The 26,409-nt window shown below is 39.6% G+C and overlaps 3 protein-coding genes across 4 annotated transcripts in view; 2 read left to right on the forward strand and 1 right to left on the reverse strand.

Annotated features, from left to right (window-relative positions):
• LOC118493511 overlaps window positions 1-26,409 on the forward strand; it is a 124,759-nt gene that overhangs the window by 75,332 nt on the left and 23,018 nt on the right. The window lies entirely within an intron of this gene.
• Window positions 1,376-25,965, reverse strand: LOC116053092 (myosin heavy chain, fast skeletal muscle-like). Its single transcript, XM_031304005.1, has 40 exons — window positions 25,956-25,965; window positions 11,940-12,158; window positions 11,721-11,864; window positions 11,467-11,623; window positions 11,348-11,375; window positions 11,163-11,259; window positions 10,964-11,056; window positions 10,811-10,874; window positions 10,631-10,729; window positions 10,439-10,542; window positions 10,192-10,330; window positions 9,959-10,077; window positions 9,668-9,817; window positions 9,397-9,567; window positions 9,006-9,306; window positions 8,801-8,871; window positions 8,614-8,701; window positions 8,372-8,489; window positions 8,170-8,293; window positions 7,065-7,201; window positions 6,720-6,975; window positions 6,393-6,635; window positions 6,132-6,308; window positions 5,903-6,048; window positions 5,721-5,811; window positions 5,231-5,620; window positions 4,993-5,119; window positions 4,784-4,902; window positions 4,501-4,697; window positions 4,041-4,224; window positions 3,769-3,934; window positions 3,510-3,634; window positions 3,091-3,399; window positions 2,794-2,997; window positions 2,565-2,690; window positions 2,310-2,480; window positions 2,119-2,223; window positions 1,927-2,022; window positions 1,678-1,809; window positions 1,376-1,481 (listed from the first exon to the last, which is right to left on the reverse strand). The coding sequence occupies exons 2-40, from the start codon at window positions 12,144-12,146 to the stop codon at window positions 1,461-1,463; spliced, it is 5,796 nt and encodes a 1,931-aa protein (XP_031159865.1). The 5' UTR covers window positions 12,147-12,158; window positions 25,956-25,965; the 3' UTR covers window positions 1,376-1,460.
• LOC118493512 lies at window positions 20,280-22,432 on the forward strand. 2 transcript variants are annotated; one of them, XM_035993593.1, is made up of 4 exons: window positions 20,280-20,387; window positions 21,492-21,547; window positions 21,685-22,044; window positions 22,179-22,432. In XM_035993593.1, the coding sequence occupies exons 2-4, from the start codon at window positions 21,499-21,501 to the stop codon at window positions 22,400-22,402; spliced, it is 633 nt and encodes a 210-aa protein (XP_035849486.1). In that variant the 5' UTR covers window positions 20,280-20,387; window positions 21,492-21,498; the 3' UTR covers window positions 22,403-22,432. The 2 variants fall into 2 exon arrangements, with proteins under 2 accessions (XP_035849486.1, XP_035849487.1); XM_035993594.1 differs by having other exon boundaries at window positions 22,182-22,432.

The following is a 26,409-nucleotide window of genomic DNA, read 5'->3' on the forward strand; positions in this document are numbered from 1 at the left end:
AACAAAGGAGATGTATTATCTGCTCATCTTGTACAACGCTCGGCCAGCAATACCTCACCCAACATTTTGTGTGCTGCATTGCGCCAACTCAATGTAATTAGATAGGCTAGGTGTCAAAGTCCTGAGAAGGAAGAGAGGTCAGAGGACGCCTGGTGTTGGGGACATTTGAAGCACACAGCAGTTGTTGAAGCTTCTGAAAAACAGTCTGCTGACATGTTGCTGCATTAATATCATCACATTAAGTGGTTCATGTTGGACATTTTAACAGCCACTGTTTTTTTTACATTTCGGAGGCTTTTTTGACGATTATTTTTCGGACGTTTTTGTCGCTTATTTTGATGTTTTTGTCACTTTTTTGTCACTTTTCCCTCGATGCTTTTGTTGTTTTTTGACATTTTACATTTTTTCAGACGTAGCCTATTTGTTGTTGTTTTTGTACATATTTTGATGTTCCTTTTCCTCTGCTGATCATCAGCTATTTTACAGATGAAGAGGAACTTTTGTTGTTTTTGTTTCCAGGAAGTTAAAGAAGATCAGACTTTGGCTTCACCTGCTGGACACTTCACCAAACTGCAGCTCTTCATCATCACTTTCTTCATCATGTCTTTTTTGACGTTTTTGTTGCTTTTTAAACATATCAGTCGCCTTTTCTATGTTTCTGTGGCTTTTTTCTCACATTTTAGTCGCTATTCTTATCATTACGGAACTGGGGGGACTCTGGTTTCTCAGACTCTAGTCCTGCCTTCAGCAGCCAGGGATGGGATTCCAGTTCCTCCCTCGGTATGTGTGGCAGTATCATACCAACCTGTTGATGATAATGTGTTGCAGCGTGTGGGTCTGCTACTGGGAGGACTGGGAGCTTTAACCAAACACTACGAGAGAGAATCTGAGTCTGAATCCATTATTACTGTCTGGGACCTTTCAGGATTCTTACTGGGAATACTGGGACTTCATTAAAACGTTTTTTTTTTAAAAAAAGTTTCTGCTTCTCTCACTTCCCATACTAAAAACAAACAAAGCAAAATTTTAGCAAATATTCTAGTCAAGTCTAACAGCAAGATGAATATGCTACTACTGAGCTGTTTTCAAAAGTCGGACATACACCAATTACATTACTTGGCCGTTTAGTTTTTATAGGAACCAAACCCATCTGGTTCATGTTCTGATATCAGCTCTCACTAAGACACTGGCTGGGTTTACGTTACAGTGACGGCTGGGGGAATATCCGAGGTGTGGCTGGACCATATTCACAACTTAACACCAACCAGTGCTCTGTGATTTTTCATTTGTGTTTTTCATGTCCCCAAAAAAGTGTTATTCAAATCTCACAACTACCTTTGAGAGAAGCAAAGAGATGAAAGTATTACAGACAGAATTTAATATCAACAGTTTAATCTTTATTGTTTCGGCATGAATTATTTCATATTATGTGTTTCGATACAGCCAAACTCTCGTGTGTTTTACTCTGCTGCTTCTTTTCCCTGTAAAAAACACAGAAATGGTTTGTGTGAGTTTGAATAAGTGACAAGGGACAATAATTGTGATCTGTTAATTTTATAGTATTTAAACCTAATGCTTTAAGTATTGTAAATAATCTGCTCTAACATATCGACAGATATACATCAAAAAATAATTGCTTTGTTGGTTATTTTTCACTAAACTGAGGTATGTATTTACCTTGCCAGAGTCACGGCTCTTTGCCCTCAGCTTGTTGACCTGGGACTCTGCGATGTCAGCGCGCTCCTCAGCCTCCTCCAGCTCATTCTGAACCTTCCTGCACTTGGACAGATGAGTGTTGGCCTGCTCCTCCTGAAATACAAGACATAGAAAAAAATGTTCAAAAAGATCCATAGTACTACTGTACATTAAAATAACTACGATATATTGTCAAACTTTCAGTGTTGAAAATGTATGTTTTGTCCTTACCGCCTCCTCAGCCTGCCTCTTGTAGGCCTTGACCTTCAGCTGCAATTTGTCAACCAGATCCTGCAGCCTGCCAACGTTTTTCTTGTCCTCCTCAGTCTGTAATAGGCAATATAGATTTGCATGTGTATTTTTAATGGTAAATATATTAGATCATTGTTGTACTGTACATGGTAGCTATCAAAGTGACTGTACCTGATAGGTGAGCTCCTTCACCCTCCTCTCATATTTGCGGACACCCTTAATGGCATCTGCTCCGCGTCTCTGCTCAGCCTCAACCTCTGCCTCCAGTTCACGCACCTTCAAAAAAGAAGACAATAAGTATCCGTCTTTCTTTTCCAAAAGTCTTGCTTCAGTTGTGCAAATTCTTAACGTGACTTTCATACCCTGGACTCGAGTTTCTGGAGCTGTTTCTTGCCACCCTTCATGGCCAGGTTCTCAGCCTCATCCAGGCGGTGCTGCAGGTCCTTAACAGCGACCTCCAGGTTCTTCTTCATCCTCTCCAGGTGAGCGCTGGTATCCTGCTCCTTCTTCAGCTCCTCAGCCATCATAGCAGCCTAGAAGAGACAGCATACAATGTTAATGAGAAATATCTTGAACATATTGGAGTGAAAGGAAGAACAAATGAAATGTAAACCTACATCAGTGATGGCCTTCTTGGCCTTGTCCTCTGCATTTCTTGCTTCCTGAACAGTGTCATCCACTTCACTCTGGACCTGGACCAGGTCAGACTCAAGCTTCTTCTTGGAGTTCAGAAGGCTTGTGTTCTAAAAGGCAAAAAAAAGCCACTATAGTCATTACATGCCTGATTTTCACGTTATTTAATTGTCATTAGATTTTTGAATTGAAGAAATGATTGGGCTTGTTCACCTGAGAGTGCAGAAGTCCAACACGCTCACTGGCATCCACCAGCTCCTGCTCAGCAACTTTGCGACCTCTCTCTGTCTGTTCCAGAGCAGCTCTAAGTTCCTCGATTTCAGCTACCATCAGACCGTTCCTGCGATCCACCATAGCAGCTTGTTCCTTGAAGTCTTCCTGTGCTCTGACAGCATCATCAAGGTGCAGTTGTGCATCCTAGTGAAAAAACACCAGGAAAATATTCACATGAATGCCAAAATGTACCTGCACTGACCATAGTCCGTGCAACAACTCTTTGTCTAACAATACCTTCAGCTGCGCCTGCACATTCCTCAGCTGCTTCTGGGACTCAGCAGCCTGGCGATTGGCGTGGCTCAGCTGAATCTCCATCTCATTCAGGTCTCCCTCCATCTTCTTCTTGATTCTCAGGGCATCGTTTCTGCTCCTGACCTCAGAATCCAGAGTGCTCTGCATGGAGTCAATCACCCTCTGGCTGTTCCTCTTGATCTGCTCCATCTCCTCATCTTTCTCTGCCAGCTTCCTGTCCACCTCACCCTTAATCTGGTTGAGCTCCAGCTGGACACGCAGGATCTTTGACTCTTCGTGTTCCAGAGTTCCCTAATGATATCAAAGAATTAAATATTAATCTTTGCCTTTAAACCTTTTCTTGTATATGTGTCTATGATTAAGATTTTTTTTTCAGAAGATTTCCTCGAGAAAAAAAGTACCTCAGCCTCTTCAAGAGCCGTCTGGATCTCAGCCTTCTCGGTCTCCACCTGCTTCTTGGACTTCTCCAGCTCATGGATGCTCTTGCCAGTCTCACCAATCTGTTCAGTCAGATCTGAGATCTCCTCTGTAGAGAGATACATTTTATATTGTTAAGCCTTACAATGTAAAATAAAAACACTTTATTCTAACACAATTGAATACAATGTAAGAAATACAAGTGATGAATACAATGTAGCTGTTACATAAAGTAGAACTGACGTTGCAGGTTCTTGTTTTCCCGCTTCATGGTCTCCAGCTGATCCAGAGATTCCTCATAAGAGTTCTTCATCTTGAACAGCTCAGTGCTGAGAGAACGAGCCTCCTTCTGTGCTCCCTCGAGCTCGGCCTGACCCTCCTCGAACTTCTGTTTCCACTCTGCCAACACCTGAATAACATAATAAAATTCAGTTGGTTATGTAGCAATATGGGGACAAATAAATATATGTTTAATTTTTTTGTATGGCTTGGCCACACAAAGTAAACAATGCTACCTTGTCAAAGTTCCTCTGCTTCTTGTCCAGGTTGGCAGCCAGCCCATTGGCCCTCTCCACATCAATCATGAGGTCCTCCACCTCACTCTGGAGCCTCTGTTTGGTTTTCTCAAGAGAAGCACACTTGGAGTTCACTGCCTCAATCTGCTCCTCAGCCTCCTGAAGACGCTGAGCCAGCTTTTTCCTGTTTGAAAAGGATGAGATTTGTTTTCCACTGAAACTACTTTTTTCCAGATATTTTTTCATGAATGAAATACAAATTATTACATAGTCTCAGAACCTAGATGAATATAACAAAGCACTGCTTTAATCTAAAATGTTATTTTCGTAATAAGATACTAAATACAAACAATTGAAAATTGTTGTTTCGAACATTTGGTTAAATGCAAGTACTGTATTTGAGTTATGCTAAAATGCTACACTTCTGAACTGGCCATTGAATTGTTTGAATGTTACTCACTTGGACTCCTCAAGCTCCTCAGTGCGCTGGATAGCATCAGTTTCATACTTAGTTCTCCACTGAGCCACCTCACCGTTGGCCTTGGACATTCCACGCTGCAGCTCAGCCTTGGCCTCCTGCTCCTCCTCAAACTGCTCCCTCAGCAGATCACAGTCATGGCGGGCTGATTGCAGTCCATGGGCAAGAGCATTCTTGGCCTGGTGTAAGAAATATGATTGAATTTACAAAATTCCTTAATCCCAAACTAATAATACCAATACACACTCACTTAATGGTTTCTTACCTTAACCTCCTCTTCAATCTGTCTCTTCAGCTCCTCAATCTGCTGTGTGAATGCCTGTTTGCCTCTGGTCAGCTGGGAGACAAGAGCTTCTTTCTCTTCAACTTGACGGCTGAACTCACCTTGTGTGAAAGATGTCACGATACGTTAGTTTTTGTCATGTTTCTTAATAATATACACAGCAGATCATTCAGTTTAAAAGTTTTAGATACCATTTTCTGTCAGGAGACGTGCTTTCTGTGCATTTGAGTCATTGACTTGACGGACATTTTCATCATTCTTGGTCTTCAGTTCGCTGAGTTGGTCCTCTAGAGTACGGCACAACTTTTCAAGATTTCCCTGATGAGTAAATAAGAGATGAGATCAGTGATCAGATTTTATTTATAATATTTATTACATTATTTACTATGCTGGTGTTGTTAATAAAATAGCATGTAATGCATTGTGTACCTTTGCTTTAGCAACAGCCTCCATGTTGCTGGAGAGGTCATCAATCTCCATCTTGTATTCACTCTTTTCCTTCTCAAGCTTCTGCTTTACACGCTGGAGGTTGTCGATCTGCTCTCCCAGCTCAGCAACGCTGTCGGCCTGCTTCTTGCGAAGAGCAGCAGCGGTGGCTTCATGCTGCAGAGTGGACTCCTCAAGATCACGACGGAGCTTCTGGAACTCGGCTTCACGCTTCTTGTTCATCTCAATCTGAGCAGCAGTGGCACCGCCGGCCTCCTCCAGCCTCTCACTGATCTCCTCAAGTTCCCTGGAGAGGTCAGCTCTCTGCTTCTCAACCTTGGCACGAGCAGCACGCTCAGCCTCAATCTCCTCCTCCAGTTCCTCAATACGAGCCTGTTGAATATAGATGTGATGTCTTTCAGTAAACTTTCACTTTTAATACACAAAGTTGGGAACACAATGCAGAAATGTTTCGTGTAATGCCATATGTCACCTGGAGCTCCTTGATCTTCTTCTGAAGCTGAGCACCCAGTGACTGCTCATCTTCAATCTTGCTAAGGAGCTGACTGATTTCAAAGTCCTTCCTGTGAGAATTATAGATAAAGTACATAGAGTTCATGCAGTTGACCACAATTTTTAAAAGAAGGGTTGTTCAAAATTCAAAAATGACGTTACTTTTTGATCTTCTCATCAGACTGCTGCTTGTCATTCTCAAGATCCATTATGGATTCCTGGGCCAGTTTCAGATCACCCTCGAGCTTTCTCTTGGCTCTCTCAAGGTCCATACGGAGCTTCTTCTCTTGCTCCAGAGAACCCTCAAGCTAAGAAATAAGATGAGTTTTTAACCATCACATTTAAGAAGAATGCTCTTGCGCTGCCAATCCAAGAGACTTTGTAAACTTACATCATCCACTTGCTGCTCAAGCTTGGTCTTGGCCTTGGTCAGAGTGTTGACTTTGTCTTCCTCTGCCTGCAGGTCATCAAGAGTCTGCTGATGAGCCTCCTGAAGGGCTTTCTTTTCCTTGGTCAGCTTAGCAATGCTCTCATCTTGAGAGGCCATCTCCTCAGTCAGGTTCTTAACCTAAGTGTGCAAGAAAAATCTTGTCTTTAAACTGTCATCATTATAATCTTACTTGATCTGCTGGACAGATTATTATTTACCAACCTTGTTCTCTGTGGCATGTTTCTCTTTTTCCACTTTGGCCAAGGTAAGCTCCAGGTCATCAATATCCTTCTTGAGCTCAGAGCATTCATCCTCCAGCTTTCTCTTCTTGGCAGTGAGCTCAGCATTGATTTCCTCTTCATCCTCCAGTCTCTCGGTTGTCTCTTTGAGTTTGGCCTCGAGCTGAATCTTACTCTTGATAAGTCCCTCGCATCTCTCTTCAGCATCATTCAGATTCTCTGATTCCTAGTTAATTTTCCGAAAATAGACGTTAGCACTTTAACATTAAAAAACATGAAAAAGCAGAACTGTCCGTTTGTGTGTACTTACAGATGCTACTTGCAGCTGCAGATCATTCTTCTCCTGCAGAAGGGACACCATCTTCTCCTCCAGTTCCTTCTTCTTGGCCAGGGCAGCAGCCAAGTCAGTGGTCATCTTTTCATAGTTCTCCTTCATAGCTGCCAGCTCCTTCTCAGTTTCAGCACTCTTCAGCAGAGGCTTGATCTTGTAGTACACCTTCATCCATGGCCAGTGTTTGACATTCATGAATGAGCGGACATTGTACTGGATGGTATATACAGCATCCCTGTTGAAAAGAAGTTGCTGTTAGGGACAAAGTTATTCCTCATTATTCATTCCATGGCTGTGCACTCAAAATTGTTGTTTTCAACATGCCTCATCGCTGTCATCTTCACAAACTCTTTTCTCATGAGGTAAGCACGGCACAAAGCCTGAGTCATGGTGACCAGAGATGCCAGTTTTTCATCTCTCATCTCCTCTAGGACACCCAGCAGACCGGCCTTGAAGAACACCTGATCAAAGAGAAAAGAGAAATTGACTTCATGTCTGCACTATACACTATTCTAAACATTAAACCAGAAATGACTCAGAGAGCATGTACCCCACACAATTATATGAATGTCTTATATTATTTAGAAAACTTTTTTTTATCTTCATCAGGATCAGGATATGTAGCAAAACATCACAGACAGTGAAACACAATTATTCAAAATGGCTGATGGCAGCTGTGCTTTTTTCTAGGAAACTTCAATCCTGTATAGGCACTTTTACTAGTTTTTTACACTCACTTGGTGCACAAGTGAAAATGTAACCTGCCTTATCAATGGCCACATGGTGGCACAATTTCTCTATTTCTATCCTTTACTCCAGGGGTCTTCAATGTTTTTTAGCCAAAGATCCCTTAACTGAGAGAGAGAGAGACGGAGCAGGGACCCCCTACTACATATATTGTATAAAATGACGTTGCATATTAAACTGGGCCTACAATAACATGTAGGGCGGCCTAAAGCCTTTATGCATACCTTTTTGCATAGAATATTAAGCTATTAAATAGCCTAATAATTGTTGGCATGATTTTATAAATCATGTTTTTATGTTAAAACATTCATGTGGCACAGTGGATTAATTCATGAATTAACTATCTGTTGATGGCTATCTTAGTGACTACCTTACCAATACGCCCATAAGCCTATCAACAGTGGGGATTTATGTTTGCTAATAATAGGACATTTTCATTTTTGAAAACTTTCAAAAATTTACAATAATTTGGCAGACCCCCTGTATTGACTCTGAGTATCCCCTAGGGGTCCTGGACCCCCTGTTGAAGATCCCTGCTTTACTCGTTCAGTGGCCTAATTTCCCATTACAAAAAATAAAATTGTGTAAGACTTTAAGATACTCTTTTTATTTAACAGACAAAATGCACTGACCATCATTGGAAAGTACCACTAAAGTATATTAATGCAATCAAGGGGCTTACCTTGGTGTGTCCGAATTTGTACTCATCATGATTAACATCAATTGACCCAAGCAGCTTCTCTGAAGCCTTCTTGTTGTCAATGAACTGGCCCTCGGGGATGACACTGGCATTCAGCACCTTGTACCTTTTTATGAGAGTTAATGGTCAGTGTGAGCATTTTCTTTTAATTATCTATCAAAGTTATTTAAATATCCATTGATACCTCTGCTTGAAGTCAGCATAGAGAATTCTGCTGGGGAAACCTTTTCTGCAGATTCTGATACCCTCCAGCACACCGTTACACCTGAGCTGGTGGATGACCAGGAAGTTCTCCATCAGACCTGCAAAAAATACATTTCTTAATTACTTCCTTGAGTAAATAGTTAGGCTCTAAAATTAAGTAAACCATACCAACAAAACAAATCACTCCTCAAAGAATCTCTTGAGATGAAGTTTTCTATGTACCTGGAGTCTTTGACTCATTGGGAATCAGGCAACGCACAAAGTGAGGATGGGTGCTCCTCAAGTTAGTCATCAGCTTGCCCAAGTTCTCCTGTAGATCCAGAATGGTGAGTTATATCATGCACATAACTGAGTTTGAGCATACATTGAGATACTGTATTTGAGATAAGTTTGCAATGTTAAACCTTACCCTAAACTGTGAAGACACAGTCTGCATAGAACCACCCTTCTTCTTGCCACCCTTCTTTGCACCACCAGTTTCTGTAAATGTTTATATATAGACATGTTATGTTAGAATGTGACATATCATTTACATGAGCACATGCTACAGTTAGTTACAAAATATACAGTATAACCTTAAAATGTGTTTTAGTCTACTGTAGTTACTATCATACCCTCAACGACGGGAGGAAACAGAACAGCCAGCAGTTTCACTGGGGATTTCTGGTACAGCTGAATGACCGACTCATTCAGTGGATCCTTGTTCTTGTCCAGCCAGCCAGCGATATTGTAGTCCACAGTACCGGCGTAGTGCACCAGGGAGAAGTGGGCCTCAATCTTGCCTTTGGCGGGCTTAGGCTTCTCAAATGCTTTGTTTTTGCCAAGATGCTGGTCATACAGCTTGTTCTTGAAGGATGTGTCTGTGGCCTTGGGGAACATGCACTCCTCTTCGAGGATGGAGAAGATTCCCATGGGCTTGGAAAAAGTGTGAAGAAGAATGTCATTAAGTGATACATTAAGTCAAATTAAGAACAATTAGATATAATTACCAAATGAAGTGATTACCTTTTCAATGAGCTCAATGCAAGCAGCCAAGTCCATGCCAAAGTCAATGAAATCCCAGATAATACCCTCCTTCTTGTACTCCTCTTGCTCCAGGACAAACATAGTGTGGTTGAAGAACTGTTGCAGTTTCTCATTGGTGAAGTTGATGCACAACTGTTCCAAGGTGTTGAACTGTGATGGGACAAATAATTAGTATAATCTCTCGCAGGGCAATAAGAATGATTCTGTCATGAAAAGTATCAGCCTCTGAATTGTTTGAAATGAAGCTTACGTCAAAGATTTCAAAGCCAGCGATATCCAGGACACCAATGTAGAACTGTCTAGCTTGTTTAGTGTCCAAACTCTGGTTGATACGGATGACCATCCACAAGAACATCCTCTCATAGATAGCCTTGGCCAGGGCAGGCACTGCGTTCATCACCTGAATAAAAACAAGGATGTGAGTTGTTTAAAATCAACCATCAACCATCTTGTAAAAATGGAATACTGGTATTTTAAATTTGTCTAATGAAATAAATGACACAAAGGATAAACAGAAGTGATACCAGTTTATCTCAATTACCTGAGGTACAGTCTGTCCCTTGGTGACAAACTCATTTCCGACCTTCACTCTGGGATAGCACAGAGCCTTGAGCATGTCAGCAGAGTTCAGACCCAGCAAGTAAGCAACCTTGTCAGCCTCTGAAAATAGTTCAGAGATTTCAATCATGATATGAACAGAAACCAGTGTGATTAAGAACTGTATTACTGTTTTTTTCCCAAGCTATTCACTCTGAGCTGGCATTAAATACTCACCCTCTGTGCCATCAGGCTCAGCCTGCTCCTCACGCTGCTTCTGCTTGAACTTCATGTTACCATGGTGGAGGATAGCACCAGTCATCCTGTAGATGCTCACCTTCTCTTCACCAGTGAAGCCCAGGATATCAATGGCATTCTGAGTTCAAAAGAGGTCCACACAAACATAATCACTTTAGAAAAATGCACTTAAAAGAGCAGTTTTGATGTGGATATATTTAAATATTTGAAAGTAAAAATCACTCACATCAGTTGCTTCCAGCTCAACTTTGTCATCAATGCTGGCCACAGCAATCTGACCCATGCTACACATGGGGAAGTCGTAGGGGTTGGTTGTGATGAGTGCCTGATCTGGAGATCAAAAAAAGGGTGAACGCGTCAGAACATTGGTTTCATATGAAAACAGGTTAAACAATGTGAATCCTCTCAATCTTCTTACCAAGAATCTCAGGGATGTGGCCGGTCATCATCTGGAAGAAGATGTGGTAGCCTCTTTCATCAGAAAGCTGGTATGTCACTCTTGACTTCTCCAGCAGATCTACAAATATTGTTCATAAATTACAGTCTGACCAATTCTCAATTCCAGTCGTTTGTATGTACTATGAGTATTATTACTTACATGTCTCAATATCAGCACTAGCCAGTTTGCCAGTTGTGCCGAAATGGATTCTGATGAATTTACCCTGTTTGGAACAAAGGATTCTTAATGTCCCTCCACATTGGCAATCTGTAACAAGACCTCTTTCATGTGTAGTAATTGTTCCATACTTACAAAACGAGAAGAGTTGTCATTCCTAATAGTTTTGGCGTTACCATAGGCCTCCAGCAGGGGATTGGCAGCAATAATCTGATCCTCCAGTGACCCCTATAATCCAGGTTTAGAATTACAGTCAGAAAATGACTTTATTTTCCCCCTTTGAAAAATATTCTATAGAGGAAGAACCCTGAGTTGTAATCACACAGTAAGATACCTTTGATTCGTCCCTCTTCGGTCCACCAACTGAGATTGTTGCAAAGTACTGGATGACACGCTTGGTGTTCACAGTCTTTCCAGCACCAGATTCTCCACTAGGTATAGACATAGACTTTTAAGAATTTGATCAAGATATCTGACTATGTTAAACAAAGTCAACAAATGTAAATGTAACAAACTTACGTGATCAAGACAGACTGGTTCTCCCTATCTGTAAATAAAAAACAAGATCATTTACTGTTTTACTGCAACATAAACCCCTTTATACTGATAAATTCTACTTTGTTTGGGTAATGACTTACCAGTAAGCATGAACTGAAAAGCGTTGTCAGAGACAGAGAAGATGTGGGGTGGAGCCTCCATACGCTTCTTGCCTCTATAGGCACTTACACATTCAGCATCGTACACTGGGAGCCACTTGTAGGGGTTCACGGTGGCACAGAACAACCCAGAGTAGGTCTGAAAGTGATCATAGAGATTTAACAGTTAACTCCATGTTTCATACAAGTTTAGCAATTCACAATGTTTTTTTTTCTCATTAGGCAGATTGTCTTACGTAGATCATCCATGCTGCAAAACGCTCTTTGAGGTTATACAGCACAGAGGCTTCATTGAGATGGGTCATCATGGCCATGTCCTCAATCTTGTCATACTTGGGAGGGTTCATTGGGAAGACTTCATCTTCTTTCACTGTCCTCTCCTGCAACAAGACATCAGACACAATGAGAACTAATCACATTGAATTCCCAGTTGACTCTGACTTCATGATACTAACCTCCTTAGTGTCCAGGACTTCGACGGTGACTTTGCCACCATCTTTCTTGAGGATTTTTGCCTTCAAGTACAGCTCCTTGACATCAGCCACGTAGCAGGCACTCTTGGCATCAAATGGTGCAGTTTGAGCCTCAATTCTCTCCTTTTCTGGCTTACGAAGGTAAACAGCAGCTTTGCCATAAATGGCCATCTCCGCGTCCGTACTCATGGTGGCGGTTTACTCCTGCAAGAAGTAAATATTGTAGTGAAGTAATTACAAATAAGAGTAATGTATATATATATATATATATATATATATATATATATATATATATATATATATATATATATATATAATTTTATATTTAGACATTAAAACTAATGTATTCTAGCCATATGACTGGAAAGCCCAGAATGAAAGAGTCCAATGAAATAATTAACATATACCTATCAAATTGAGTTCTGGGCATCATTACAAGTCAGTAAGTCAAACAATAGCAATCTTAGAATGATGGTTTCTCTTCATATCATAGAACAGTTCCTAAATGCCTGGTGTTGTACTAAACATCAACAATATATCAATACCAAAATATTCTTTACATTATTACAAGAGACCTTTAGCTTAGTTAAAGCCTTTCAGACCGTCAGGCAGATTGTCTCTTGCTTTATAATTTACATTGTAACATAACATCTGTTGCATGTCTCTCCATCCAGAGAGAGAGATTCATGCTCAGTTTCTCTTCCTGAGGTTTCTTCTGTTTCTCCCCATTAAAGGGGTCATCTGTACAGATTGTAAAGCCCCTCGAGACAAATTTGTGATATTAGGTTATATCAAAAAAATTTACTTGACTTGGCTGATGGTTGTTAGGTTTTACGTTTTGTCCTAATTGGATGCAAAACACCTAAGGTCACGGATTAAACACACAAATACTCAAAATAAAAGTTGTACATACCTTATCCTTTCCCCTTGTGAAAAAAATGTTGCACTCCACAATCCTATTGAAAACATCATGGGTTAGTCAGTGCAGAGATACGTAAAAAAATATATAAATGTCAGATGCACAGAGTGCATTGAATACATACATTCATTCTTGCACTGAACTGCCTTGCACTATATTTATATTTAAATCTTAAATCTCGACTATACTGATATTGCACTATTCTTTCCCTCTCTTCAATTGTTGTTGTATATTTTTTGTAAATTTGTAAATTCTATTGTATTGTTATACTGCATACTTAATTTCTTACTGTCCTTTCTGTTTTTATTCTTTATGTTAAGTGAGTGTTGTACTTTAAGAGCAAAGATTAACCGGAGTCAAATTCCTTGTTTGTTTACGCAAATCTGGCCAATAAAGCTAATTCTGATTCTGATGACATTATATTTAGTTTACAAAATATAATGTCATATAATTTCCAAAATGAGAAAAACATCTAAATGGTACAATGCATAGTAGTAGACCACCTCACCACAAGCTGGAACTCCACTCGCCTTCCACCACACTGTCAAAGGCACCCACATGGACCCCTTATATTCACACTGGTGTGCTTACAAAGCAAAAACAGACTTACTGTACATGCCAATTATGGTAAGGGTGACAGCTGAGTCTTGACACATTTTTTGCTGGTTCTATATTTGGGAGAATCCATATCCTAAGTAAGCAGGTTTTGAGTTCTTTTAAAACATTCACATATGAATATTTCATTTTTTAATTAAAGATTATAATAGGAAATGGTAGTGTTGACACATTTTAAGATGAAGATTACCTTTAAGATGTTTGATGATTGATAATTGATTGATTGACATTCTTTAACTTGAGACTATGTTGTGAGATTTTAAATTTATATGAGGAATTTAAAGTTTGTTATCTGACAGACAGCAAATGCATCAAAGGTAGATGAACGTTGACATTATGGTCTTAAATTATTTCATGCTTGCGCTTGTTTGGTAATTTCTTGACTCCTAATAAACATGCTTGTGCTGAGGTGAGTAGAGATGACAAGATGAGATTAGTTTTTTATATTTAGAGCAACAGTGGTTTTGGTACTTGTTTTGACATGATGTGATGTTGGGCTTAGTTTTCCAAGCTTTTGGCAACCTTTACTGAAAATGCAAGACAAAAGAACAAAAGATTACTTTTTACACTTGCCTCTTTTTAGTCATGTGAATTGGATTATTATGGGGATTATTATGGCAATCTTTAGTGTGCATATGTAAACATACCCAGATATGACTTACTATGTATTATTTCTAATTAATAAGAAAGCAACATTTTTATTAAATGTAATTATATTTTTAAAATTGCACATTTATTATTGCCTAACTTAACATGATTTTACAGAAATGTCAATATCTCCTGAAATGCAATTTCAATTCATTTAGGTGAGAGATGTCTTTTTAAAGGACATTCAGTCTACATTATAGAATGATTAGGATTAAGCAGTCAGAGTGAGCCAGTTGTCAGTTAACTTGGGGTGCGATGTAGAGCATATGCTATCTTCTGTGGACCACATGTGTTAGGGGCCCCTCTTGTCAAGATCCATCTTGTAATTTGAGTGGTTTCAAAAATTGCTGTGTGAAGGTGAGAGAAGTGTCTTTAAAGTGGGAGGGTGCAAAGCCTGCTTTGGATTGGTTGAATATTATTAAGCAAAAGAATGCGTTGACCAAAACAGAATATGACTTTAAACATTAGGAAACATACTGTACAGTGTTACCAGAAAATCTTGCCATTCTTTGAGATTTGCTCTGGATGTCACAAATTGTCTGTTAGTGGACCATTGATACACAGATATAATTGATTGAAAATATGTTTGTCTGTTCTGGGAATGATCAAAATGCCCAAAAAGAATATTAAAAATGTAATTTATACGCAAATGTACAATTTACACAAGCTACTGTACTGCATGTTAGACGAGAGAGAAACAAAGTAGTGAAATAGTTAGGTCACATCAAGTGTAAGGTACTGTACAGTGAAAATACATCATGCATCTCTTCTAAGATAGCATGTTCACTAAATGTTTTGTGTAATACAATATCACACACACACACACACACACAGTTTGAAACAATGATTAAAATCTTTCAGGTATGGACTCCTACAATGCTTCTTAGTCCTGTTTTTCATCAAATGTTTAAGATTATTTGATGTTCAGATGACTGTTTGCCCACTAAGGTGGTTGCAGTGAGCACACAGCTGATCGATGTCTCACAGCAAAGCACTCCCCCTTCCAGAGTTCACCTCACTTGGTCAGATGTCAGAGCCATGCTATTTAGACTACTTTGAAAGAAAAAAAATGATCAAAGCTACTATTTTGTTTTCGTTATAATTTATGCTCACCAAACATGATGATTATGGAAATAATTACTGCATTCAAACAAGTGACCTTTTAATAACCCAGTCTTAACTGATAAAATTAGCTAATTAATTAAAATAGTTGTTTCCCTCTAAGGGGCAAAAAACAAAAGTGATGTATTATCTGCTCATCTTGTACAACACTCGGCCAGCGTTGAGAGCAAGCCCATGAATCAATCAGTTTTGTTTGTTTGGTTTTACGGTTTCTTTTAATACCTCTCCTAATATTTTGTGTGCTGCATTGCGCCAACTCAATGTAATTAGATAGGCTAGGTGTCAAAGTCCTGAGAAGGAAGAGAGGTCAGAGGACGCCTGGTGTTGGGGACATTTGAAGCACACAGCAGTTGTTGAAGCTTCTGAAAAACAGTCTGCTGACATGTTGCTGCATTAATATCATCACATTAAGTGGTTCATGTTGGACATTTTAATAGCCACTGTTTTTTTATTTTTTGGACGTTTTTGTCGCTTATTTTGATGTTTTTGTCACTTTTTTGTCGCTTTTCCCTCGATGCTTTTGTTGTTTTTTGACATTTGACATTTTTTCAGACGTAGCCTATTTGTTGTTGTTTTTGGACATATTTTGATGTTCCTTTTCCTCTGCTGATCATCAGCTATTTTACAGATGAAGAGGAACTTTTGTTGTTTTTGTTTCCAGGAAGTTAAAGAAGATCAGACTTTGGCTTCAGCTGCTGGACACTTCACCAAACTGCAGCTCTTCATCATCACTTTCTTCATCATGTCTTTTTTGATGTTTTTGTTGCTTCTTAAACGTATATCAGTCGCTTTTTCTATGTCTCTGTGGCTTTTTTTTCTCACATTTTAGTCGCTATTCTTCTCATTATTGACGCCTACACTTCCCATAACGGCACTGGGGGGACTTGGGTTTCTTAGACTCTAGTCCACTCTCGCTGTAAAAAGCTGTGCAGCTTCAGGTTTATGGACCTGCTCTGCTGTGGAGATGCTGTGGCAGATGTGACGCGCTTGTGCTCCGTGTATTTCTGCCGTAGTTTTGGTTTTCCACCTCCAATGTAGAGCAGCGTACAGTCACTTCCCTAAACTTTCTCTCATTCAGAGCCCAGAGTCTCAAACAGGGCTCTGAGTCTGTCAGAAGGTCTGAGATCTACCGTATCAGCAGAGAAATAATGCACAGCAGACTATGGTGCTGGTAGATTAATTTTTGAAATATTTTTTTCAGAAAACGTTATATAACTTTATTTTTCTCAAAATGTCACGACTCCAAATCTCAGAGAACACAGATGGGATATATTTTGATTGTGCGCAAGTTTTGAACATGAGCAGAAATCTTGCTCAAACATCTGAAATATTACAATCCAGGGGTTTATTAATTCATTAACATGAATTAATGTATCATTGAGGTGAATAATTGTCATATGGACATTTTACCTTTAAACACTGTTTGTTGCTACCCCCCTTAATTTACTCTTCGCGGTCAAATTTGACCGGACAGTTTTAACAGCTCTTATTTTAACATAAATACCAATAAAAATGACAAAGTATTTTTAATAGAACATTTATTGTAAAAAGAACCTTATTAGAACATTAACATCTACAACGTGTGTGTGTGTGTGTGTGTGTGTGTGTGGGTGTTTCTGTGTGTGCGAACATTGGTAGTTCACATGCACAAGTGGCAACATGACAACATGAACTGACAACATGAACTGTGTGTGTGTGTGTGTGTGTGTGTGTGTGTGTGTGAGAGAGAGAGAGAGTGTGGGTGTATGTGTGTGTGTCTGTTTGTGTGTGTGTGGGTGTGTTGATTGTTTATTTTGGAAGGTGTGGTTCACATTGGGAGAGAAGTAAACCAAAAAAGGGTGACCAAGTTAAATCACTCAAGATTCTAAGAAAGAAGTCACAATGAATTGTGTGTTCAGATGCCTTTTGTGAAGGATATCATAAGGTCTTGAGGCAATCTGATAAAAAATGCCATATTTATGGTACAGGGAATGTGTAAATCGGTCATTTTTGACCGGAACAGTGTTAGGAGGTTAAGGAGGTTACTTCCCCAAAAAAAGATGCAAAAGAGGAGGGAGGAGTAAACTATGCCTAGGCTACATGTGTGCTGACTCAGATATAATTAAAAAAGTCGATCCAAAGGAGAATAAATAATTGAAAGCAATACAGAATGCCTGAGAGCATTACTGCAATATTTTCCATTATGTTTTTATATTTGGATTGTAATCTACGTATCCCTTTACATAAATATATTTTCAGCATAAATTGATGTAGAAAAAGGTAGAATAGGTGCATAAACATTCACCAGAATGCAGGAAATGAAGTGTTTAATGCTCAACATTTTCGTGGGGTGGTCCCACAGACCCCCCCATTATAAGTCACCACACAGATCTGGAAACAAAACCATGTCCTTTGGGTTGCCAGGCCAGTTATGATTAGGCCAAATGTTGGTGCCATCTAACTAAGATCTACAAACTGGAAGCTAAAATGAACATACACCGGCTATTAACAAGCTGAGCAAGCCAATGGCTGTTTTGCATTGCATTGAGTTTATTTAAATGGGTCCTTCAAAAATTGCTCTTGAGAAATGTCATGTTTGTTGTTCCCCTAAACTGACCATAATGGATTATTGCATTAAATGTAGATGGAGTTTAAAGTTGTCAGTGTGTCTGCTCCTCACTTTCCCTCTCTGTCTCCTCAACAGGAACATTTGTAGTGAATGTGACCCAGACCTCCTATCAGGCAGAGGAGAACCACGACATCACACTGGAGTGGACCTTCACAACCAACCCTCACAGTTCCTCCAACTCTCTTTATATCTTCTGTGAACTGTTAACTGATCTCAGACCCTCAGTCCTGTTTCATCTCCATGAAGGAGTTGAGGTCCCAGAGTCTCAGGATGAACAGTTAACAGGACGAGTCCAGTGGGACAAAGACGTCCTCAGAGAAGGACGACTCAGACTTCATGTGTCCAGACTCAGGACTGAAGACTGGGACTGTCTTTCTTTGGCATTATGCAAAAGAAATTCTGTGCTAAATGTCTGTGCTAGCCGCTAGTAAATGCTACTTGGGCTGCGTTACATAGCAACCACTTCAGTATGTGTGGGAAGCCAGCCCAGGAGGGCCTACTTTATTGTGAACATGATTATTTATTAAAGTCTATTTAAATTAAATTGGAATGTGACTATATTTAATAATTTTATACTGTACTTATTGACCGTTTTATAAAAGCAATAGCTCACTTCAGTCCATTGTATGTGATTATATCACAGCTAAGAGGAAATCCTTACACTTCCTTCTTTTATAAACATCATTCACATGAATGAAACAGATGTGTTTGGTCTCTTTACAGCAGCGAGGGATCGGCCTGAACCTGAGACACCAAACACAACAAGTCCACCACAACCAGAGAGTCGGGGAAGGATTGACCTCTTATATTTACTGTTGGAACTGTTTAGAATATCATTCGGTCCACTGTTGCTTTTTTCCCTGTATGTTTTGTTTCATTGTTACTTGTCATTAAAAAAATGAGAAATCAACATCCCTACTTAAAGAAAAGATACAGGTCAGCAGGGACATCAGTGGCTACAGTTTAATCAACAACTTGAATGAGATAAAACTGCTTGCATGTTACAATTTGATTAATCTGAAACACATCTTTCTTTTATATTCTTTAGTAAGTGGCTGTGAGTCATGTTACACAACTGAGGAAGGAAAAGATGTTCTTGCTCATTATTTTTGATGGGACGACTTGTCAGACTGTCACTTATTAGACAGATCTGAAATGTGCACTGTGTTCACTTTATCAAAATACCTGCTTCGTATTCCATGCAGGCTGTAACTAATATGTGCAATTTGTTATAATGTTTTTATTTAAAGCTTCTTCATGAAAACGTTCTGACCTTCTGTCCAGAATTTATACACAGCTTTAACTTTAACACATAGAGGTTTAACCAACCCAGTCTCATGGCAGTTTGTGAAATGTTCACATAATTTAATCTATTGATTCGTGTACACGGACACATTTATCTAGTTTTTTTCATGATGGTCAGCACGTTTTTTAAAATAATGTATTTCAATGGGAAGTATCTTTCGTGATCACAGCACGATTCTTTCTGCCAGTCCGGCTGCAGCAGAGAAGCTGTATACAGCCGTGCTATTATTGGTATTTTTAGCCCAATAACAGCTGTTTTAATCAACATTTATTCACCAGATCTTATCATGGTTTATACGTATTTCTTTTAATGTTATTATTTTGGTCTTATTGCCAGGGAAGCTGGATTGCTTTGTTGTTTATTGATATTTTTAAAACTATAACGCTACATCTATCAACATTTATTTAGATGTTATCATGGTATTCATTTCTTTATTTTAATAATATTTCGGTCTTAGGGAAAAAATGCACACAATGTTCCTAATGTTCCCTTTATAATGTTTTCATATTGTAAATAAATACCTATTTACATCTCTATGTACATTTTTTTTAACATCAACTAAGTCTGAGCAGAGGCGAGGCTAGAAAAGGGGCATTGGGTGGGTGTGTATTGTATTCACATATACAATTTGTTTGAAGTGAACACCAGTGAAACAAACAGAATTGCATTGTGTTGTTCTATCCTATACAATATTTTTCTATATTTCAAAGCAGTCTGACTGATTATTGGTCCCCTCTGTGCCACCCCACTTAAAAAATCCTGGAAGACTGTAGAGGTACTGGACTTTACATTTAGACATAAAGAAAAGTTTCTATTAACTTTGGATCAGTAGAGTCCAGAGTTTCAGAATCAGAATCAGAAAAGCTTTATTGCCAAGTACGTTTTTTACACATACAAGGAATTTGTTTTGGTGCTGTAGGTGCACGTCACACAACCTCTAAATACAAGAAGGCTTGTATGATATCAGGCACCGTGGTCGGTAGAGAGAAACTGTGGTTAAACTGCTGCAGTTCAGTTCCTGTTTCTGACACTTTCTACAGAAGATAGAGGCAGAAGTCTGAATGTCAAAAACACATTGCACATTTGGGTGCTTGTGGTTTTGCTCATGAGGTTAGAGTAGCTTCGTGTTAGAGAAAAGGGATCAGACTCACTAACTGGAACTCTGTCCTCTGGTCTCCTGGTTTGGATCTTAAATGACTGAAGACACACAAGGTAATGTGTGAATGTGTTGATGTTGGTGTTGTCATGATGTGAATCCTGTTGTACAGATTTAGTGTGTGAGGGTTGGTGGATTAGACAAGAAGTTAACAGATAATAATGTGGTCGGTTCTCTCAGTAAAGAGACAATTCAACAACAACAGTTTAACACACATTTGATTGATTGAAGACAGATCATCCTGAAACCTGATCCACATAAAAAGCTGCTCTATGAGACTTTAAACAGCAGCTGGAACATTTAGTAAAGAGTAGTTTTTAATATGACAAAGTTTGATGTTATTCAGGCCTGGGTTCAAGTTGTCCATGTGAAGGGGATCAAATGTGAATAATGTAGAAATGTTTCAGTGAAACACAGTCTATACGTGGATCAGATAATAACTGATGTATTTAAGACGCTGATTGTACTTGTTCAAAACTAACTAGACTATATGCCTACACTCCCTCTTTTTGTGCATGAAACTTTGCATTAAAAAAACATGATGATCATCCATGCACTTTTCGCGCTTTGTAAGTTGAAATTGAAAGTAATCTACGCTGGTGAGAATCTCTGTCGGTGTCTGACACCATTTGGACTGTGTTGATCGACAGACATCTGCACAATATTTAAACTGTCAGAACTAAACATCTGCACGGTTTATATACAGCAGCAAACTGATCTGATGTCTGCCTGACATGAGAATGATCTACAGCCTAATATGAGGGTTAACAATAAACGTTATGATGATCAGATATACATCATTTTAATAGGCTGCATTATCATTCAGATTAACAGAATGAATACATCAGTCATTGGAGAACGAGTACAAGCCAAGTATAGTTTTAGTGAGTTGCGGCTGTTTAAATACAGCTTTTAGTCCCCGCCCTCTGCTTTATCTTCATCAGTTAATTTCAGTTCATAGTAGACTCATACTAACTGATGACATCTTGTGACAGAAATACATCACTGTACCTGCTTATTGTCAGTCCTCTGGTCAGTCATGTAATAAGTAACACAGAGGAAGAAGTATAAACAGACTGTATATGTTCTCTCTCTGTCCTGTAATAAGTGAACTTTGAGCTCATGTGTTTGTGACTCTTCACCTCTGTCTCCTCTCACAGGGAGAAGATGATCTGCAGCATCCTGCTGCTCATCATCCTGACCTCCTGTGTCTCTGGTTAGTTTACAGCTTCACTTTATTATCCACTAACACTAAACAAAGAATCACTAAAGTGTCCACAGAAACATGTGGAGATGGAGTTTAAAGTTGTCAATGTGTCTGCTCCTCACTTTCCCTCTCTGTCTCCTCAACAGGAACATTTGTAGTGAATGTGACCCAGACCTCCTATCAGGCAGAGGAGAACCACGACATCACACTGGAGTGGACCTTCACAACCAACCCTCACAGTTCCTCCAACTCTCTTTCTATCTTCTGTGAACTGTTAACTGTCCTCAGACCCCCAGTCTTGTTTCATCTCCATGAAGGAGTTGATGTCCCAGAGTCTCAGGATGAACAGTTTGCAGGACGAGTCCAGTGGGACAAAGACGTCCTCAGAGAAGGACGACTCAGACTTCATGTGTCCAGACTCAGGACTGAAGACTCGGGACTGTATGTGTGTAAAGTGTTCACAAGTCACGGGAGTAACTCTGGTAAACGTTGGCTCAATGTCACTGGTAAGTTGATTCAGGAGAAGGAGTTTTTTCTGTTTGTACTTAAAAAATGAAAGATGCATATTATATAGTCATTTTCACTAAAACAGGTTTCCTTCCTGTCAATCAGCCACATTATATTTTCTGTTCTTGTACAGCAGCTGCTGATGAGCCCAAACCTCAGAGACCAACAGTGAGACCAGAACCAGAGAGTCTGAAATACATCTGGATCCTCTACGCTGGACTGGCAGCAGCAGTAGTGACAGCAGCAGTTCTACTGATTCTCTACCTCAAACACCTCTTTGTCTTCAATCCTTGTTTTAAATCTATTAATAAATATTGTTCATGTAACTACAGGTTTCAGTCTAAATTCAGTTATTAAAGCAGAAATGACTAATATCAGTGTAAATAATGCTTTTGCAGCTTTTAAATAATCAAAGAATAAAACTTGGTGACCTTTTCTTAAATAAAAAAAATAAAAATGACAACAGCTTGTGTGTTTTCTTGTTTTTTTTTAGGTAGTGTTTCAGTTCTTGCTTGATCTTCAGCTTCAGTGTAAAATAGTTGTAATCCAGAATAGACAGAGAAAATAATGTTGCTGCTGAAACATCTGAGATATATACAAATCTGAAAATGAAAGGTGCTCTAAGTGATGTCACGCGTTTTTTAGGCTACAACATTTTTTGTCACATACAGCAAACATCTCCTCACTATCTGCTAGCTGCCTGTCCCCTGAACACACTGTAAAAAAAAACATGGTCTCTGTAGGCAGCCCAGGCTCCACAAACCACAAAAACAACAACAAAAATAAACTGCGCCAACCTGCACAATGAACCATAACAAACAGTGTTCCAGCCAATAACCGACAAGAAGGAGTTGGTTGAGTCATGAACGCGCATTGTGGAAGTAGCCTACATGCTAATGCTGCTGCAGTGATGGCTCAACCAGCTCCTTCTTGTCGGTTATTGGCTGGAACACTGTTATGTTTGGTGGTGCAGGTTGGCCCAGTTTGTTTTTGTTGGTGTTTGTGGAGCCTGGGCTGTCTACAGAGACCACATTTTTTTACAGTGTGTTCAGGGGACAGGCAGCGAGCAGATAGTGAGGAGATGTTTGCTGTAAGTGACAAAGAATGTTGTAGCCTAAAACACGCGTCACATCACTTAGAGCACCTTTAATGATTATTGGGTAATGGTCGAGGCTGAAGTTGGTTAAAATATTGCTGTGAAAATGGAAAAAGTTTTCTGTCTAAAGAAATCAAGGCAACGTTGAAGTGAAATAAGTCTGTGTAAACAGGAGGTTTCTTTTCAGATCGGCCTGAATCAAATGAGTTCAAATGTAGCCTTAATTAGACATTTTTGAAGGGGTTTTCTTCTGAAATCCTACATCAGATTGGTCTGGTATTGACTGAGTGACAGTCTGAGGTCATCTGCTGTCACTCTGAAGTGAAATGAGTGTAAACCGGAGGTTTCCTGTTTTAGATCAACCTGAATCAGACAAAAAATAATAATGATATAATAGAGATTCTTAAATCCTACATCAAGTTGCTGTAAATTCTTTTCGGTGTCACTCTGGGGTGAAATGGGTCTCTGGGAAAGGTATAGGTTGTCTTTGAACACAAATAAAGAAATTGTTTATAATAAAAATATTAGAATGACGTATTATTATTTTTTTAAATATCAATTCACTGTCACATGATTGAATATTAGCATGTTTACCAGAAGCACCCTTTTATTTTGAGATCTGTACTGACACGCTGGTACCGTAATGCGTAAAACGAAGCAGGGGCTTGTTTGAACTTTGTTTTCGAAGTGGAGGCTGGCTTGACTAAGTGGTGTTGCGTGTGCAGCATTTTTGGTTTGACATTTGTCTCATTTCCTGTTGGGTTTTGAGTCTGAAGCACTGCATCGCGGTTTCCTTAAGGGGAACTGTGGTTGTCAGCAAACTTGTGTTTTCTTTTCGTGAAGGTTTCGCTTCATGCTGTCATCCAGTTAAGTTACAGTAAACATGATAGGTCTGGCAATGCAATACCCCGACAGCTAATAATTACTTACAGTCTCTGAAAAAGGAGTATAAAAAAAGATACATCATCTGTCACATTAACTGCTGTAGCCTAATTCTGTAAAAACTACGACCAATCAAACCGAACAGGCCGTTCAGTCTGAGTCCAGTGGGACGAAGACGTCCTCAGAGAAGGACAACTCAGACTTCATGTGTCCAGACTCAGGACTGAAGACTCGGGACTGTACAAGTATCATGAAGGAAACAGATGTGTTTCACAACAAGTCCACCACAACCAGAGAGTCGTGGAATGGATGAATGGCTTACAGTGTAGGCCTACTAGTTTCAGTTTTCTTTTAGATGATGTTATTTCTCTTGATGGCTCTTGTGGTTTATTGTGTCTTGATATTCAAAGTAACAAAAGACTTTCACCCAGGAAATGCATGTTCGTTCCTCTGGAGTGTTTTAGGGCGTTTTCACACATACCTCATTTGGTCCAGACTTTCAGACTTTTCAGTTTGATCCGAACCAAAATTAGAGGTGTGAAACCTCCCCCGGACCACGGTCCGGATCAAAAGACCAAATTTTGGTCCGACCAAAAGAGATGGTCTCGGTCCGGACCAAACTGAATGGTGGTCCGGTTCGTTTACAGTGTGAAAGCATTTTTTGGATGGTTCGGACTTTCGGACCAAATACAAGGAACTCTGGCAGGCTCTCCTTGTGTTACAAGACCGGGGAATAGCTCCTTTAAGGAATAGCTTGGGGCTTAGTGTGGAGGCTACATGAGAGTGTGTGTGACGGTGAATGCGCTCAGAGCAGACAGCTGTCGGCTATCAGAGCAGAGAATACATCAGCAGTTTATTTGTTAAGTGGTAGTAAATGTACATTGTAGGTTTCCGTTTGTCTCTGAATAAATTCTCCAGAAAGTTTCCGTGTCTTGCTTCTCAACATCACAACAAAACAAAAAGAGCCGCAGCAGTAGGGGAGAGCAGCAGTCAGTAGGGGAGAGCAGCAGTCAGCTGAAAAAACTCCGACACAGAGAGAGGAGACGAGAGGACGGGGAAGCCTGTCTACAAACCAATCAATTATAAGTATCTGGAGACGCAGCTCATGTATGTGATGACGGCAGGACGTAGTTTTGTCACGTATAGATCTTTAGTGCGCTTGCATAACTGTAGTGTGAAACCAAAACTTACCGGATCAAATGTATACAATGTAACAAAAACATGAACCTTGGGTCAGACTTTCATGTGTGAAAACGCCCTTAATCCAAACCTAAACTTAACTAGTTGTTTTGGAGTCTAAACTTAACTGTCGGCTGAACTCAACTACCAGTGGCCACTGATACGACTGACCGCTCACGGAACTCTGCAGCCAGCGTCACATGACCACCTGGCGGTCGCCTAACTTTGTAGGATATCATACGAACCTGTTCATGAGAATGTGTTGATCAGGACACATCAAACGTACAGCAGGTAACCATAACAACAACTTTGATGCTCTACACACATGACGTGTGAAAGTCTATTAAAATGCATCTTTCCTTTTATTCTTCAGCAAGTGACTGTGATTCATATTACACAACTGATAGACAATAATAATAATAATAATAATGGAGGAAAAGATGTTCCTGTTTATTATTTTATCAAACAGCCATTTATCAGACAGATCTGAAATGTGCTGTGTTCACTTTATTGAAATACCTCGTATACAACACAGGCTGTAGCTAATATGTGCAATTAAAACATTTTTTTCAATGTAAAGCTCTATGAGATCAGTTTTCATAACAAAACACATCCACTTGTTTTTCTATCCTGTCTATCATGTAGTTGACTCCTGCAGGATGTAATGAAGCCTTCATGTTAACTGAAGATCCTTCAGATCTGCATCAAACTGTAGCAGCACACAGGAAGTGAAGGCATCTTCTTCATGAAAACTTTCTGACCTTCTGCTCAGACTTCATATACAGCTTTAACTTTAACACATGGAGCTTTAACCTTTTCTTTTGTAATGTGCACTTTAATGTACTGGTTCTGTTTTATTATGGTCTGTTACTTTCTGTCTCTCTGTCATTGTAAAGCTGTGAGGAGTTAACTCTGGTGATGATGATGAAGAGAATGGCTCAATCCCAAAGTGAGCCCTGAGGACTAAGGATTAAAGACTCACAGACTTAATTGATCTCAGGTGCTAAGTGAGTGAGTGTGTGAGGCCACATGGGCTCAGATAGGTATAAATGGGATTGGGACAGCACTTCACAAGATCACATGTTACCTAGGCAACGTTCAATAACAAAGATGTTGCTGACATATGCCGGTTTGGGAATTTTAATTTTAAGTTTGTTGCTTTCCACACAGCCAAGGCACAGGAGACGGCTGCCTGATTCGAATTTTT

The sequence above is a fragment of the Sander lucioperca genome, chromosome 17 (genome assembly GCF_008315115.2).
Source record: "Sander lucioperca isolate FBNREF2018 chromosome 17, SLUC_FBN_1.2, whole genome shotgun sequence".
In the NCBI taxonomy this organism is placed as follows: domain Eukaryota; kingdom Metazoa; phylum Chordata; class Actinopteri; order Perciformes; family Percidae; genus Sander; species Sander lucioperca.